Below are 18136 nucleotides of genomic sequence, written 5' to 3'. Positions count from 1 at the left end.
ATAGAGAGTGAGCTTACGGTCTTGTGTGTTGGGTAATATTGAAATACCTCATACTCATGTTTTTTCGGTCCCACATCAGTCCCCGAGGATATAACCAGCTCAGTAGTCAGTACTTTATGTACTGACATGATTTGTAACAAACCTTGCAACAATTTTTCGCGAATAAATTTTGAAATTATAAAGAAACTAAGGTTATAACGCCCTCATGCAAAGTTTACCTGAGATGGATTTGGCTACTATTTTATGTCCTTTTTGGTCATATAGCTCCTCAACTGTTTCGGTTCTTTTACATCTTTGACTTTCAAATATTTGACTTTGAGCATTCCTGATGAAGGTAAATCCAGGATAGCGCTTCGGACGCATGACATTTATAATCTGTTGTTTTCATTTTTTTTTTTTTTAAACAAGTTCAATTCCGCCGCAATCTGTATGTGCCTGTCCAAAGTCAGGAGTCTGTAGTTCAGCAGTTGTCGTTTGTTGCTGTATATCATAGTTGTTTTTCGTTCATTGTTTTGTACATAAATTAAGCCGTTAGTTTTCTCGTTTGAATTGTTTTACATTTGTCATTTCGGGGACTTTAATAGCTGACTATGCGGTATGGGTTTTGCTCATTGTTGAAGGCCGTACGGTGACCTATAGTTGTTAATTTCTGTGTCATGTGGTCTCTTGTGGAGAGTTGTCTCATTGGCAAGCATACCACATCTTCTTATTTTTTAGTTCAAAACCTTTAGACAGATTTATTTATTCATCTTTTTCCAATGGTTTTTGACCTTTTATTGCATAGAGCGCAAGGGAAATATTAGCTGCTGATCATGCTTTCCCCAAATGAAATTAAAAATATACATGAACAAAATATTCACAATAGGTGACGTAATTTATATGTCAACAAATACCATACAAAAGAGCAATATAAAAAACACAAACAACATATAATTTTCATATGTATATTTAAACAATATGGCATACTGTAAAAATGTACAGGTTAATGTGTTAATTCTTACAACTACATGACAATCAGTGATCGAAAAAAGAAATACACTAAAGTCATGATCAGATTTAAATTAGGTTCGGATATGGGAATGTGAACAATTCACGTATATTTAGCGTCCAATCATATCATGCACTGACCATTACATTAAAGGCATAACTAATGTTTCAATGAAAAATAACAGCCACATGAAGCAGAAAATATTTAATGTAAGGTTAGCTAATATTCTGCAAATAACATTAACCATAAAAACAAAATTTTAAAAAAGACCTATGAGAATCGAATAAATTCTGTTAGGAACCCACTTAATTTTCGTATGACGCATATTTTTTTAATCTTTTTGAAACACTACTACTGCACTTTCTCATTCAATTGATTGAGTGCTATTTCGTAGTAAATAAAACTTTAAAAGGTATCCCCATAAATATTGTTCTGAATTTTTTAGGGATTTTGTTTTAGTTTTGAAGTGCATTACTGTTTGCTTTGAATGCATAATGATGCTTTAAGTAAATTCTGCATCTGATAAAATTTTGCCACCTTTTTTTTTCTTTTTTTTTTTTGCATAACATCGACCGGTGTAACTTCTGAATAAAGGTACAATAATCCTACAATGATTTGAAAGTAAAGTTGACTTGGCCAGTTGACGGAGCTACTCTTGGAGGTGATCATCGGGGGGGGGGGAGATACCAGAGAGACAGTCAAACTCATAGATCGAAAACAAACTGACAACGCCATGGCCAAAAATATAAAGACAAATAGACAAATAATAGTACAGATGACACAACATAGACAACTAAAGACTAAGCAACACGAACCCCACCAAAAACTGGGGGTGATCTCAGGTGCTCCGGAAGGGTGAGCAGATCCTGCTCCACATGTGGCACCCGTCGTGTTGCTTATGTTATTACAAATCCGGTAAATAGTATAATTCGGTAGGTCACATTCGTGAAAAGGGAAGGGTATTGTAGTTACGACATAAGGAACATATCCGATATCATCATATCATTAAACTACAGAATTTGATGAAAAGTGAAATTTTCTCATATCATTTATTCTAATAGATTTTACTGATTTTTTTTTTTTAATTATGTTGTATCTAGATTGCGAGTTCAATGACATCATGATTTTACAGTTAAAGTTTTCCCCTTGTATAATTCCTATAAATTTACCCTTAATTTATCTTAATATCAATTGTTCCGCAAAAACGGCCGCCAGTGGAAACCCTGTCTACAATACAACGTAGTTGATACCAACATTATTTCATCGTATTGTTGCCAAGTTCCATATATATCACTATAAAACCTCCAGTTTGCCAAAATATGAAAACAATTTTGGAAGACGTATGTAGACCATTACATTCATGTCTGTATCCAGTTATTTTGTATTAAGACTTGTCTGCTTATATTCGACCCTTTAAATACATAGATATAGGAAGATGTGGTATGAGTGCCAATGAGACAACTCTCCATCCAAGTTACAATTTATAAAAGAAACCATTATAGGTCAAGGTACGGCCTTCAACACGGAGCATTGGCTCACACCGAACAGCAAGCTATAAAGGGCCCCAAAAAATTACTAGTGTTAAAACATTCAAACGGAAAAACCAACGGTCTAATCTATATAAAAACGAGAAACGAGAAACACGTATGAACTACATAAACAGACGACAACTACTATAATCAGATTCCTGACTTAGGACATGTGCAAACATTTGCAGCGGGATTAAACGTTTTAATGGTACCAAACCTTCTCCCTTTTCTGAACCAATAGTATAACATCACAACATAGAAAAACACACTTTAAAATATCAATTGGAAGGCTTAACTCAATCAAAAAACGTAAATTAACACACAATGAACGAATAAATTTGACCTGTGACACCTGAATGCAAATACACAGTTAATAAAAAATTACAAGTGATAAATAATTAAAGTCAAAAGTAAATAAACAGGTTTAAACAAAGTTAAAGTATGATATCACTGTGAAATTTCAAACAATTTATAGAAAATCATCACTTTTGAAGAAACCTGCGTCATATTATACACAGGTAAATGAAAATAATTTTGTTGTTAAGTATACTTCTTCTTCTGTGTGTTTAAAATCTTCCGTTTAGGAATACCAAGAAATTTCTTTAATATCAATAAAACTAATCTAACACTTGGTACATATGGGGTGAATATCAACAATAAAAATATACAATTAGTGCTAAATAAAACTTCCTGTACAGGTCCAAGAACAGCATCTAAGGAAAAATGAAATAATTTTGATGTTCATAGTACGAAGAAGTGAAAATTTGTAGTAATTAAATACCAAATAATCAAAGCTGGTATATAGACAAGATCCATGTTAACATTAAATAACAAAAAAGCATTACAAATAGTATCAACAGGTCAAATTAAAAAGAAAGTACGATTTGAGAGTACTCGCAGTTACTGACAGCTAGTTAAAAGCCAAAACAATTAATAATAAAAAAATCATGCATCAGAGACTAAAATCCACTAAAATACATCCCAGGGATTTAGTATTTTAACGTCATGAACAGTCAAAGAAGACATTACTTGTGCAATGCCAAAAATAAATGTATCGACAGGTAGTAGGATAGTTAGGAGTGACTTCTTTATAGATAAAAATGAACGTGTGTGTGTCTCTATACATCCCGTTTGAAAAGAAAATACAAATTTAGTTATGTTTTAATTTGCTAATGACAAAATCGGTAGGAGTGACTTCTTTATAGATAAAAATGAACGTGTGAGTGTCTCTATACATCCCGTTTGAAAAGAAAATACAAATTTAGTTATGTTTTAATTTGCTAATGACAGAATCGATATTAGTGCCAATGTAAACTATATTCAGAGATCTAATCACAACATTGGTACGATTACCCTTACTATCTTGCAAAATAAATATAGGCCATGATTCAATTACAGCCAAGACAACCAAACATTAATCAGGAGAACTGTACTTATAAGTCTTAGGAAAAGGCCTACCGGATATTAAATTTAGATTTACCGGAAGGAATGGTCTAAAATATATGATGGATCGTATCTCAGTTATCAAAAAAGACATGTTGTCTTGATCGTTGCGGATGATGCATGAAGACCTTGCCTTTTGCTTACATGCTTCCGCACCGTATATTCTACTACTTAACTTACGCAAATAAGAGGAAAAAGATGTTACCCTATGTTCAAATATCGAAAATCAGTATAGAATTTACAATTTCAGTAAGCAATCTGAGGATATCGCATGGACTCCTAATGCAGCGTTGTTATGTGTCTCGGTGTATTGATCGTCTCCTAGTGTGCATGCATCAATCGACCTTTGTATCAGCCTCAGGCAAAAACTATATTTTTCTTTTAAGAGATTTCAATGACTCCAACCGAACCTCCTATTTCTTCATATGACATTCTATACACTATCTCTTTTTTTAAAGCTTGTGTATTTTTGACGATCAAACGGAAAACGGAGTGCATGGTATGGATGTACATATCCACTATGTTCACTACCTACTCGTCGCAAAGATTGTTCAGTCGAATTGTTTCTCAAATGAATTATAACAGATTGCAAAGAATTGTAAGGAGTGAAATATGTTCTGTCGTTCCTTAAATTTGGAAGAGATATATATCCTCTGCTCTCCTCGTTACGTGTGCGATTATTCATTTGTCCATTTGCATGTGGTAAAGATAATCTACGGACTTGTAATGGTGCAATATCAGAAATATCTGAAGCTACTGGCAAGTCTTCCAGAGGAATTTCGTCGTAAGGATTTATTTCATCATAATGATAAATGTCAGGTAACGGTCTCCCTGATTGTGTTTTAACACTTTTTTTAGCATGCTTCCTCTTTAAAAAACAGACAGTTAGGATAATTGAGCAAACAATTATCAAAGATCCTCCAGAACATGATATTGCTATTACAAGTGTGATAGAACTTCTGTAAAGAAAATGTTTATTCTTATAATCAAAGGTGAAAGGAAAAAAATATCAACAGTAAAACCAACATTTTTCAATGCATTATTTATCAATTTTTTGGTGAAATAGAAAATTAATAAAACATACTAACTGTTTCTATTCATCACATTTACTAGCTTTCACTTCTTTTACCGATCTTCATGTAATTAATTAAATTACTGCCATTTTCTTTTCCTAATATCCAGCATAACAGTTAAAGAAAGACGATATGATGTTGTCCTAGTAAATGTCTTTCGAACACTATATTTTAACAAGGATTTTGAGGAGCTATACGGTCAAAGAGAAATTTAAAAGATTACACCTAAGGTAAATTTTCCCTCAGTTGGAAAGTTGGAACCTAGAGTTATTAATAATGTCACAATTTATCAACGGGGAATTAAAGTACCAAAGCACTGACTTATGAGCTGGTGATACCTTTGGTGACCATCTACCTAGTGCTAAAAATGAACTGTTCATTAGTCATGCTACCTTGAAGAAATATGTTTATTCTTTCTGAAATTATAGAAGGTACTTTACCGTGTCCTAAAGACCTCATCAACGCAGGTCCAATGCCCAGAATTTTTTATTGTATAATAATGGTCAACGGTAATTTCTTATAATAAGATTAACGGTACCAATTTTGCTGCAGCAGATGCGCATTTCGACAAAAATGTCTCTTCAGTGATAAAGCAATTACTAATAATTTAAATGTCAGCAGTGCACGTATCTTGAACATAATTATATGTAACTTTAAATCGTTCATTTTAAGTTGCATAAATTATTAATTCATTTATGCTTTACATTCATTTATTAATCATTTATTTATGTGTACTGTTATATGTTTTGCATTGCTTTCTCATCAAGTGGTGTATCCCTGTCGTTTCCTGTCATTTATATATAATGCTAGAAACAAATCATCTATACTGAGAGTAATATTCAATTTATATTTATGAAAAGGAAGTGAATAAAACTGAGGTCAATTGTGATTAATTGTGATAATTGTACAATGATAATATTTTCCGGTTCAGGAAATATATGTTATTGAAAAAGTATTGTTTGATATGTGAAAATTTTACAAAAAACTTAGATTAAAAGCATTTTCATTAGACATTGTATAACCTTTTGATATTGATATAAAAAAAAGCTCTTTATTTAAATTAATCGGTTCCGCCAATATGGATATATTTCTAACAAAGCACATATTAATTATTCAAATTGTCATTTGCGGTTTTACACCAAATGTTTAATATATTATATCACTTTTTACCAGTTTTTAATAAGTTCATTCACATTTTCAGATTACAAAATAAAATGGACAAATCTATAATCAGCGGAAAACTGCTATACAATATTTTTTGGGGTACAAAGTTTGTATCTAAATCAATTACCATCTTTTTTATCCTTTCCAAAAATTATACAAAACTCTCTAATCAACAAAAGACAATATGTCTTGCCCTGTTTTTTGTACAATAACGAATCCAGATATAATGATGATATCCTGTTACTCCATATCCATTATTTTATCGAGGGCTTGCATCTCCACTTTTAAGTGAACTTAATATTAAGGATACTACCGAAACAAAATGGTCTGCTTCAAATTTACAGAACTTTTTATTTACATGAATGATGAACGGCTTAAAACAAGTATATATATATATATATATATATATATATACCAATTATAGCAATTTCAGTTTTTCTGTTGTTAAATAGTTACATATCTATCTTATAGAAAGGCCTTTATATATCTCAGATGAAATGCTATGTGCGTCTTATAGACTTACGGAACAGATATGAGTTAAGTGATTAATGTGTGTTGCTGTTATTAGGTCTTTCCACTTTTCCGTGGAAAGACCTATTGATTTTGTTCTGATTATTAGATCTTTCCACTTTTCCGTGGAAAGACCTTTTGCTTTTGTTCTGATTATTATTATAAGGTCTTTCCACTTTTCCGTGGAAAGATCTTTTGCTTTTGTTCTGACTATTAAGTCTTTCCTCTTTTCCGTGGAAAGACCTATTGATGTTGTTCTGATTATTATTAGGTCTTTCCACTTTTCCGTGGAAAGACCTATTGATTTTGTTCTGATTATTATTATTATTTTTTTTCTTCCGCCTAATTTTTCTTCTTGCGTAGTTTTGTTGTTTCATAAGATGTCGCTTAGATATTTAGAATATGATATCGTATAGTTTATACGCTTTTAAAACTGACAACTGCGTAACCAAATACCTTACGTTGTAAGAGTTATCTACCCAAACACTGTTTTTCTTGTGGCCACTACTCCTTCGCAACCGTAAAAGATTATGACAAATTTATTTTACCAAATTGCTCGTTATATCTTCAGGATTAGGATGATCATTTGGACCGATGCTATACAAAGACTCCATATGAGAGTTATTTCCCCTTATGCATTTGATATAAGTGATTTGCATTTGTAACTGGCAAACCATAAGTGATAGAGACCAAGGGTCTTATGATTTGAGGTCCTTTGTCCAGAAAAAAAATAGATCAAGGTCACAGTTTAAAGTCATATTCTAAATTTTGATTTTGGCTTATTCTCACTTCTTTTCATAAACCGTACAAGATATAGACAACATATTTTTATTAAATTCATTTGTGACATGTCGTAACTCATAAATTTTGGTTGAAAGGGTTCGTAGACATTAATTGGGAGTTTTCGCCCCTCTTATAGAATTATGCGTATAGTGATATAACTCATTAACCATACATATTAAAGACTTAGGGTCTTTTGATTTGAGGTCCTTCTTTTATGACGTTCAAATTTAGGTCAAGGTCATAGGTAAATTTGACGTTCTAGATTTTGACTTTTGCTTTAAATTCATATTTGTACACCATTAAGTGATAGAACTTTGTGTATTAGGTTACAAGCTATATGACTTTCAAAAAGCAAACCGGAAGTGACCATGTGTGAACCGGAAGTGGCAATTTTTTGTACTTATTTCATGTAAAAGTATATAGAACAATATATTTTTGAAACAGTTTCAAATAAACTATCAAATAATACTGGAAGTGACATTTTACAGACCGGAAGTAAAAAAATGCCTCCCTTATTTCAAACAAAATTGTATAGAAACCATATATTTTTTGAATCAGCAAACAATGAGCTATCATTTGACACTGGAATTGACAATTTAAACCAAATTTTAATATTTACATATCAAAATAAATCGTAAGAAGTGAAAAGACCTTCAATTGTTCTCTGAACAATTGGTTTTTCAATTATTATTTTTTTTTTTTTCTTCCGCCAAATTTTTTTTCTTGCGCAGTATTGTTGTTTCATAAGATGTCGCTTAGAAATTTGGTATATGATATGGAACAGTGTATACGCTTTTAAAACTGACACCGCTTAACGGAACACTTTCTGTGTAAGAGTTATCTCCCCAAACACTGTTTTTCTTGTGTCAACTACTCCTTCGCAACCGTATAAGAATACGACAAATTTGTTTTACCAAATTGCTCGTTATATATTCAGGATTAGGATGATCATTTGGACCGAAGCTATCCGAAGACTCCATTTGAGAGTTATTTCCCCTTATGCATTTGATATAAGTGATATGCATTAGTAACTGGTAAATCATAAGTGATAGAGACCTAGAGTCTTTGGATTTAAGGTTCTTGGTCCAAAAAAAAAGAAAAATACGATCAATGTCAAAGGTCAAGGTCATATTCTAAATTTTGATTTTGGCTTATTTTCACTTTTCAAAAACTGCATTAGATAACGACAACATATTTTTACTAAATTGTTAGTCGCGACATGTCGTAACAATTAAATTTTGGTTGAAAAGGTACGTTGACATTTGATGAGAGTTTATCCCCTCTTATATTTAATATAATGCGTATGATGATATAACTCATTAACCATATATAATAAAGACCTAGGATCTTTTGATTTGAGGTCCTTGGTTAATGACCTTGAAATTGAGGTCAAGGCCATAGGTAAATTGGACGTTCTAGATTTCGACCTTTGCTTTAACTTCATTGGTATACATGATAAAGCCATGGCACTTTGTGCATAAGGTTGCAAGCCATATGACCCTGAAAAAAACCAACGGAAGTGACCTTGTGTAAACAGGAAGTAGCTCATTTTTGTACTTATTTAATGTAAAAGTATATAGAACCATATATATTTGGAATCAGTGTCAAGTAAACTATCAAATAATACCGGAAGTGACATTTTTAAAACCGGAAGTAACTAATTATCTCCCTTATTTCAAACAAAAGTGTATAGAAACCATATATTTTTGGAATCAGTATACAATAAGCAATCATTTGACCCTGAGAATGACTTGTTAAACTAAATTTTATGATTTTCATATCAAATATATCGTTTCGGGTGGAAAGACGAACAATTGGTTTTTAATTATATTTCTCTTTCGTTTATTGTTTAGTGCATTAATCGTTTTCTCGTTTGAATTATTTTACATTTGTCAAGTCGAGTCTACTTTAGCTTGATATGCGTATGGGTTTGATCATTGTGTCAAATCCGATGCCTCGTGTATAGAATAACTCTTTTGCGGTATCAATAAGTGTCCTGTTGCAAGGATACAGTTTGGTTTTGAGCGTTCATGATGAAGGGTAATCCAGAAAAGCGCTTCGGAAGCATGGAATTCATTACGTGATGTTTTCATTTTTTTTTTCTGTCCTATCAAATATACCCTGCTTTTCTCGTGACATTCCGAATGTTCCACCTATAATTTGAGGGCTCACCTACTGTATTTATTATCAATTTGTTCTCTTCCTAAACATGCACGTAATGTTTGCCACTTGACGTAGAGCAAACAATAATCAATCAATTCATTCAAACAACAAGGTATGTGTTTTCCCTGGTCTAAGTTCTTTAACAATCAAAACGTTCGTCTGATCTTTAAATTTAACGATAATTTCCTATTCATTATCGTGTCATTTTACTAAGTCTGGATATGCATGGCATGCATACATAGCGTGTGCCACGCTAACCCTGTCGGTGCATTTTGTCTGGTTTATGGTGAATTTCATGCAGTTAAATCCGTTTATTGTTATCTTGGTTTGTATGTTCAAATTGGATTTGAGTGTTTTGAACATCGGTTAACTACAGTAACCTCTTTTTATTGCATTTTGTAAACAATACACAGCGACATATGAAACAAATTAAAAAGTTTGTTCTTATATTGTGCTGTTACGCCACTGTCCGAGGTAAGTGGAGGGTAAGAGCTCCGAGACATTCTTTCCACCGCTACGTTCTATATATAAGCCCGTACCAAGTCAGGAGCATACTTCTGTGGTTGTCGTTGGTTGCTGTATGTTGTACTTGTTTATTTTCCATTGTTTGTCATACACCAGGCTGTTGTGTTTTTTTTTGTTTCACATTTTATCATGTCGGTGTCTTGTAGCTGACTATATGGTATAGGTTTTGCTCATTGTTGAAGGTCGTATGGTGACCTATACTTACTAAAACCTATGTCATTTGGACTCTGTTGGATAGTTGTCTCATTTGCCATCATATCATTGCTCTTTATTTTATATCAAATTATAATTCAGAATTACAGAATATTCGGGATTGTACGTTAAAATAAGAGTCCTAACATTTCACAAGCATAATATACCAAAAGTTTAGTTAAATTCATCAAGAAATGTTGTCGTTCTAGACTTATGTTATACATTGGCGTAAATGCTTAAATATTCAATTACGTGTATACAGGCGTTAATGTCTTCTTAGTTCTGTTTTCTCATTCTCGTCATTAAGTATTGCTTACTTCCTTGTTTTACGATCGACGGAACAAATTCTGTATTTGAGAGAAATATTACCTGCTACTAAGATTCGGTTTGTCGCAATCGTGGGTACCGTTTTGGCATCGGCACGTTCCATGAACTGGATGGCATGACAGACCATTTACACATTGACATCTTTGAGAACAGTTCTGTCCAAAAAAATCACTGGGACATCCTACAATTTACATAAGTTTATGAATGCTCCTATTTTGTAAGACTATAGGTTGGTATTGACATAGAGCATTAGGTTATTTAAAGCAATAGCAAGTTTAATCTTCAAAAGTCAAAACACAATTATTTAATTTATACAGAATATTCGCCTTCTGAAAGCATTAATTTATTAACACATACTGCATAACTCATTTCTGTAAATACGGAGGTATGGTCATAAAATGCCTTATTAGAAGTCTGTTTGCACAAATTCATTCATAAGTCAGTTATAAGGCTTTAGAAAAAGATTTTTTCTTATCAGTTTCAATTTTTTGTTTTTGTCTTGCTTGATTCATCACTGCGATTTAGAAGGAATCACTTATCGGATTTGGTTATACTTCATGTTTCGATTTGGTAAGTCAAATAAAAAAATTAACCATTTACAGCTCCGAAATGGCGACCAAGGAAAATAACTCAAACTCAAACTACGTCATATCGAAACCTATCTTTCCCAACACAAAATCTTATCACACGTTCAAGACACCACTGTTTCAATCGACCACTCTTGGAGAAAATGTTATACATGTACTCACTTTTGGCGCAGGTTTCACCTGTAAAACCAGGACTGCATGAACAATTACCACTTACACTGTCACAGACAGAATAAGTTGGACAAGAACAATTGAAAGAGCAATTTTCTCCATAAATGCCCTTAGAACATTCTGAAATAGACACAAATTATGAATTCAATTCTTATATCATTTTATAACATTTATTGAATAAAAAAATTAAATCAATTAAAAATTGATGTATCGACAAGTTTACATAGTGTTCAACAACTGTGTAAAATTTCATTATTATTGATTAAGTGTGATAGGAGAAGCTGCGCTTACAAGTCATATGGACAGACACACGGACTACGAAATGTTGCGATAACAAGACACATGAACAGACAAACAGACTGACGACTGACGGACATCATGATTCATATAACCCCTAAGAACTTGTGTTGCGTTGGTATAAAAATGAATGACGCTTACTGGGTCTGTTTGTAATGAACACGACAGTTTGTAGTTTACCACGTATTAATAATAAATTGTTTTGCCCTTTTTTTGTTTGTTATAATAGTGATTCTTTATTTGAACCAGGTTGTTTAACCTTAAAGACTATTTCATTTGGTTTTGCATTCAGCACTCCAAAGTTTACTTCCGTCAGAAATAGTCACCTGGGTATTCATCCTGCTGCTTTAGATAAAAAGAGACATTTTCGAAATATCTTGTTGCAGACATATATTAATGCTTAATTTGTCCCCCTCTGCTTTTATCTTTTATGACTTTTCTATAAATGAGCAAAATATATATACGACGAGTGATAATATTGAAACCCTAAGAATCTGATGGTCCTTCCTCAGCACATAAGATCCAAACGATTAAAGGTGAGTTGTGTGTTGCTCGGTGTATTTATGGGTTATGCTCGATGCACTGCAGTTTGTCTGTTGCATAATTTCTTATGACCGTTATTTTTGTCTGCCTAATTGTTTTTATTTATTTTTTTCTTATTTTTTTTTTCTTGTTTTTTTTTTTGGGGGGGGGGGGGGGGAGCTTATGATCTTTTTATTTCTTCTCATATAGTGGTGTTCCATGCGCCATTACATCACATTAAACATGTGACGTTTGTAGCAGTCAACAGAAAGTGACATTGAGTAAACAGGTATTTGGCAGGCTATCTTAACCAAGAGTAAGTCCTATAATTGTACTTGTATAGTAATCGATAGGGATGAAGGCTTTGCAACTTACTTGTGGAACATGTAGGACCCGTTAATCCAGCAGGACAGAGGCAACTTCCTGTTACAGAGTCACAACTTATTCCACGTAAACAATGGCAGACATTTACACAGTTTTCTCCGTAATATCCTTCTGGACATGCTATTTTAACCAGGGAAAAAGAATCATTATTCATGAATTGTCAATTCATTCTCACACGAGTTATAGTTTGTGTTTAACATGCAACTTTGAATGCAAAACTATCTGAAATTTTAACACATGGTATTCGCAAAAAGTGCGAATACTAAGAAATGGTACGAATTGTTTACATTCATTTAATATTATAAATCTCAAAAAGCAAAAGCTACATGACATTTGACACATTGATTTCTTTAAATAAAAAGTGGTACTCACTTAATATTTTAAAACTAAGGTTGATGAAGTTTCAAGCATATTTTGTAGAAATTGAAAGAGGAATGTTATTACTATGGTCATACATATAATCTAACGACAGAATATTTATCTCTCAGTATCTGCTCTATTACGTTTTACATGTGAGGTATATAAAAATAAAAATAATAAAAAACCAAAATTCCCAAATAGATTTAACTTTGTAAATAACGGTTAAGCTTACTATATTTACAGTTTTTCCCCGTGAAGTCTATACATTTACACCCTTCCACCGGATAACAACCTTCATGTCGGGTACAGTTACATACACCTTTACACTGAATGCCGAAATATCCATATATGCATGTTTCCGAACATTGACGTCCAAACTTTCCGGGTCTACAGGCTGAAACAAATGTCTAAGAATGCGTTATTAAAATCTAGGGCAAATTAGAATGAGCATATTATTATGAACAATACCTTAATTTTGTGAAAAAAATCAGTATCCCATAAAGGATGAAGATCGTCATGAATATAAAAAGGCGTAGTGTAAATGTCAATTAGACCGCAACCCAACAACATCTGGAGGCTTACACATACCATTCTTTATCAGGCCAGTAAGTATCGGACTATTAGTCCTTCCAAAAAATTGCGTTGCAAAGTAGCTATCAAAAAGTAGCTTTCAAAGATCTGCAAAAAGTAAAATAACAAAAACACCGAACTCCAAAGAAATTCCTTTATAAAAAGACAAGATCAAAAACTCAAACACATCAAACGCATGCAATTATAACACCAAATAATCAAATCATGTGTATATGAATATTTATCTATGTGAGATTACGCTGCATTGTTCAAAAATAAAATAATAAAAAATAAATACACTAACATAATCTAAATTAAGTATGCTGATATATAAACTTAGAAGCACAAAATACATACGTTTGCAGATGTCGTCCTCTTCATAGTAATTGAGACAGCATTCCACTGTATATGCTTCCGAGATGTCATCACTAAATTAAAAAACAAGACCCTTCCAATATATATTAAGAGGTTGAATGGAGATAGACATTTCTGATATTCAAAAGGAGGGAACAAATATACTAGTACCCAAGAAAAGAAAATTCAAACAAATTAAGCAACCGTAATTCTTTAGTCACGTGCACATTTGTATATTGCAAAGAATTGGAAGAACGTTTAACTTAACGAAACAATTATCGCATAGCGTGGTATTTTCGCGGGGTATTTTTTTTTTTTTGCTTTTTTGCTTAATTTGGTAGATAAATAAAAATCACGGAAAATAAATTCCGTGAAAATGTATGCAAACGTTCATTCAATTCGGTACTTTGTAATACCGTAAGAGATTTGTGAACGATCTATCTTTTTTTTCCATGTCGGCAATAGAAACTTGTTTTATTGAATGATATTAAGGTTATTTGCTCGCAGTTTGATTTTCTTGTTCAAAGACGAACTTCAACTAGCAAAAATAGCACGAGACAGGCAAATTTGAGACGCTTATATTAATATTTCACAGTATTTCAGTGTTCGCCAAAATATTTAATTGGGAATTAAGAATCCGCCAAAATTAAAACCGCAAAATTTTTTCGTATACTTTGTAGCCCCTTAATCGCGAAATTTTACACCCGCAAAATAAACCCGCTATACGGTATTACTTAAACAGATTTGATATATTTTTATTTATGAAACGTTCATCACCAAATACTTCCCCAATATAGATAGAGAGCCATTAGTGTTTACCCATGATGTTTCTTCTTAAAAAGTTCAAGTATTGTTTATCTATTTGACTATTGCACAGCATACACAGGAAATGAAGTACCCCCTATCCAGACCCTCGTAGAAGTCAAATGTTTTGATTTCATTACTCTGGTGAAGTCTGGAAATGACTCATTTTAAAAACTAACAACACATGTGTGATTTGATATTCAAATAATACAAAAATTTCATGTTAACAAAATCAGCTCACAGAAACTGACAAGAAATGTACACAAAACAAAGTTAATGTTGATTAATTGATTGATTGTTGCATGTTTCATTGAGCCAGTTACAGTTATTTCAAATATATTCAGGACGAGAACAAATTAACAATTACTAAGTTGCCTCGGGTTGGTTCTGAAATGTAGGTCGATGGGGATGAAGGACAGAAATTTTTGACTGCCACTTGCAAGTGAGGGTATGCAGTTCGGATATAGCAGAAATCGTACTTTGCTACAGACAACCTAGAGAGCCTCAGAAAAGTGTTTCAAAGGATATTTTTGGGCCGAGGGTGTGATACTCTCCCTACATGAGGCGTGGGATTTAACTTCCCCAATCGATCGGACGTGGCTGTCTATTTATACATCCAACACAAGCAAAGAAACGTCGTCTTAAGATTTATACTACCGGGCGGAAGAAGTTAAAAATGTATTTTGGTTTATTTTTTACCGCCAGATTTAAATTGTCTATGTAAAGTATAAATATGTGTCAAAGTGACAACAAACAAAAATCACGAAAAGACAAAAAGCCAGTCTAGCTACCATCAGGATTACTGTTAATAACTTTAACAAGCAAATTAAAAAAAACTGGCACATATTTGGAAATCATGTACTAGTAGTAATGGGCCTGCTTTAAGTAGATTTTTCGTCCATATTTTTATCTCTCATTAAATCGTTTTTTGATATATATAAGACTTCTTTTTTGAAAATGTAACTCGAGTAGTTAACGAATTTACTACATTAACCGATATTAGCAACTTATGTGTTATATATACAATGCTTGAATATCTGTTCCTGTTGATACAAACATTGCTATGAGTTACAATTTATGACAAAAATCAGTAAAGACCCATCGAAACAACATCTGATACACAAATTTAATAATACTTTTAGATATTTGGATGATATTTTGGCTCTCAATAATGACGACTTCAGTATGTATACTAAAGAAATTTATCCTGTTGAACTTACTTTAAATAAAGCTAATACTAACAATGACCACTGCCTTTTCCTCGATCTTGATATCTATATCATTAACGGAAAGCTTAATACTAAAATATATGATAAAAGAGATGATTTTTCATTTCCTATCGTTAATTATCCATTTTTAGATGGTGACGTTCCCTTGTCACCATCTTACGGTGTTTATATATCTCAACTTGTACGATTCGCTCGTGTATGTAACAATGTTTTAGATTTTAACGAGAGAAATTTATGTATTACTGAAAAATTATTACACCAGGGTTTTCGATATCACAAACTAGTCAAAACATTTACTAAATTTTATCATCGGTATAAGGACATCATTCGTAAATATAGCTCAACATGCAGACTTCTTATACGTTCAGGTATTTCACATCCAATTTTTTATGGAAATATTCTTTATAAAGCACAAAAATGTCAGTATTCACCTCTGAAACTAACAAAACCTTTAAATAGACTTATTAAGAAGGGATATAGTTACGATACTGTTGTCAGGTCATTAAAGATTGCATATTTTGGCGTTAATATTGATTCACTTATAGGATCTTTGCATCGGCACTAAACACATTTATTTAAAAACCAGTTGTTGGCATGACACGGGTTATGTTCTTCTCATATATGTTATGATGGTATGATACTAAACCCCTAACGGGAAGGATTGTGCCTGATATTCATATGATGAAGACATAATCTTTCAATCAGTTTAATTGAAGTCTGGAGCTGGCATGTCAGTTAACTGCTAGTAGTCTGTTGTTATTTATGTATTATTGTCATTTTGTTTATTTTCTTTGGTTACATCTTCTGACATCAGACTCGGACTTCTCTTGAACTGAATTTTAATGTGCGTATTGTTATGCGTTTACTTTTCTACATTGGCTAGAGGTATAGGAGGAGGGTTGAGATCTCATAAACATGTTTAACCCCGCCGCATTTTTGCGCCTGTCCCAAGTCAGGAGCCTCTAGCCTTTGTTAGTCTTGTATTATTTTTAATTTTAGTTTCTTGTGTACAATTTGGAGTTTAGTATGGCGTTCATTATCACTGAACTAGTATATATATTTGTTTAGGGGCCAGCTGAAGGACGCCTCCGGGTGCGGGAATTTCTCGCTGCATTGAAGACCTGTTGGTGGCCTTCTGCTGTTGTCTGTTCTGTGGTCGGGTTGTTGTCTCTTTGACACATTCCCCATTTCCATTCTCAATTTTATTCTATATCTTTTATTCTGCCAGGAACAAATACTGTAAAATTTCTTTCGGTTTGAACAATATTACAGAATATTTCTTCCTTTTGAACTACTACTAATTATAAAGCAGCTTATATTCCATGACAATATCTATGTGCAATAACTAGTCCGAACGAAAGTCATAACTGGTCAGAAAATTCAGCGTTTTGATTGCAAGTGCGATTTTTTACCAAGCGATTGCCTTTTATCAAACATTAATCAGTAGTCTTAGGATTGCTGATGATCTTCTCATACTATCAGAATCGCAAAGCGGTTTACAGTTGGCCTTGTACAAATAACTAAAATACTGCTACAAATGACAATTAACTGATACTTATAATAAAACTAAATTTAAGATTTAAGATAGTAGAAATTCCTTACAGACATTTGTTTTTGTAGAAAAATAAACTTATTGAAGCTGGGGATAATTACTGACGACGTTGCTTTGAATCGAATAAGAAAAAAGAGAGAAAAAATACTTACCCCCCAGAAGCATATATTTCACACACATTCGGATCTTTTCTGTTCAATAAACATAAGATTTCCCTGCTCAAAAACAAAAGACATGTCACTTTCACGAAAAATGTTTTAAATTCCATAGCGCTCATGTTTTTGTCTGTCCAATATCAAGGAAATATGATATCTCATATATCATTTCCAATTAATACAATGTACTATATTTCATACTTCCGTATCATGCGATGTTAATTGGATGACACTGATTTAAGTGATTAAGGAAATAAATATATTCCATATTGGCGTCGTGAAATCATTGTATCCTTTTCCTTTTTATCAGGGGAAGAATATCGATTCGTTTGGTTACAATTTGAGCTTTTACATTATACCTTTTTTTTCTTTAATTCACTCAGATTTTATTTATTGAATATAGGACTTTTATGTTTATAAATACGTCGTTAATTTATGGTAACGCGAAGAAGAT

At 32.6% G+C, this 18136-nt stretch overlaps 1 protein-coding gene across 1 annotated transcript; it reads right to left on the bottom strand.

Moving 5' to 3' along the window:
- Positions 1 to 986: 986 nt before the first annotated feature.
- LOC127718413 (multiple epidermal growth factor-like domains protein 10) lies at positions 987 to 17865 on the bottom strand. Its single transcript, XM_052224428.1, has 7 exons — positions 17680 to 17865; positions 13946 to 14016; positions 13251 to 13412; positions 12650 to 12778; positions 11447 to 11575; positions 10740 to 10878; positions 987 to 4919 (listed from the first exon to the last, which is right to left on the bottom strand). The coding sequence occupies exons 1-7, from the start codon at positions 17802 to 17804 to the stop codon at positions 4394 to 4396; spliced, it is 1281 nt and encodes a 426-aa protein (XP_052080388.1). The 5' UTR covers positions 17805 to 17865; the 3' UTR covers positions 987 to 4393.
- Between the last annotated feature and the right edge of the window lie 271 nt (positions 17866 to 18136).

This window comes from Mytilus californianus, unplaced genomic scaffold (genome assembly GCF_021869535.1).
Source record: "Mytilus californianus isolate M0D057914Y unplaced genomic scaffold, xbMytCali1.0.p SCAF_10, whole genome shotgun sequence".
NCBI classification, from domain to species: Eukaryota; Metazoa; Mollusca; class Bivalvia; order Mytilida; family Mytilidae; genus Mytilus; species Mytilus californianus.
This window is presented reverse-complemented; position numbering and strand designations above follow the sequence as displayed.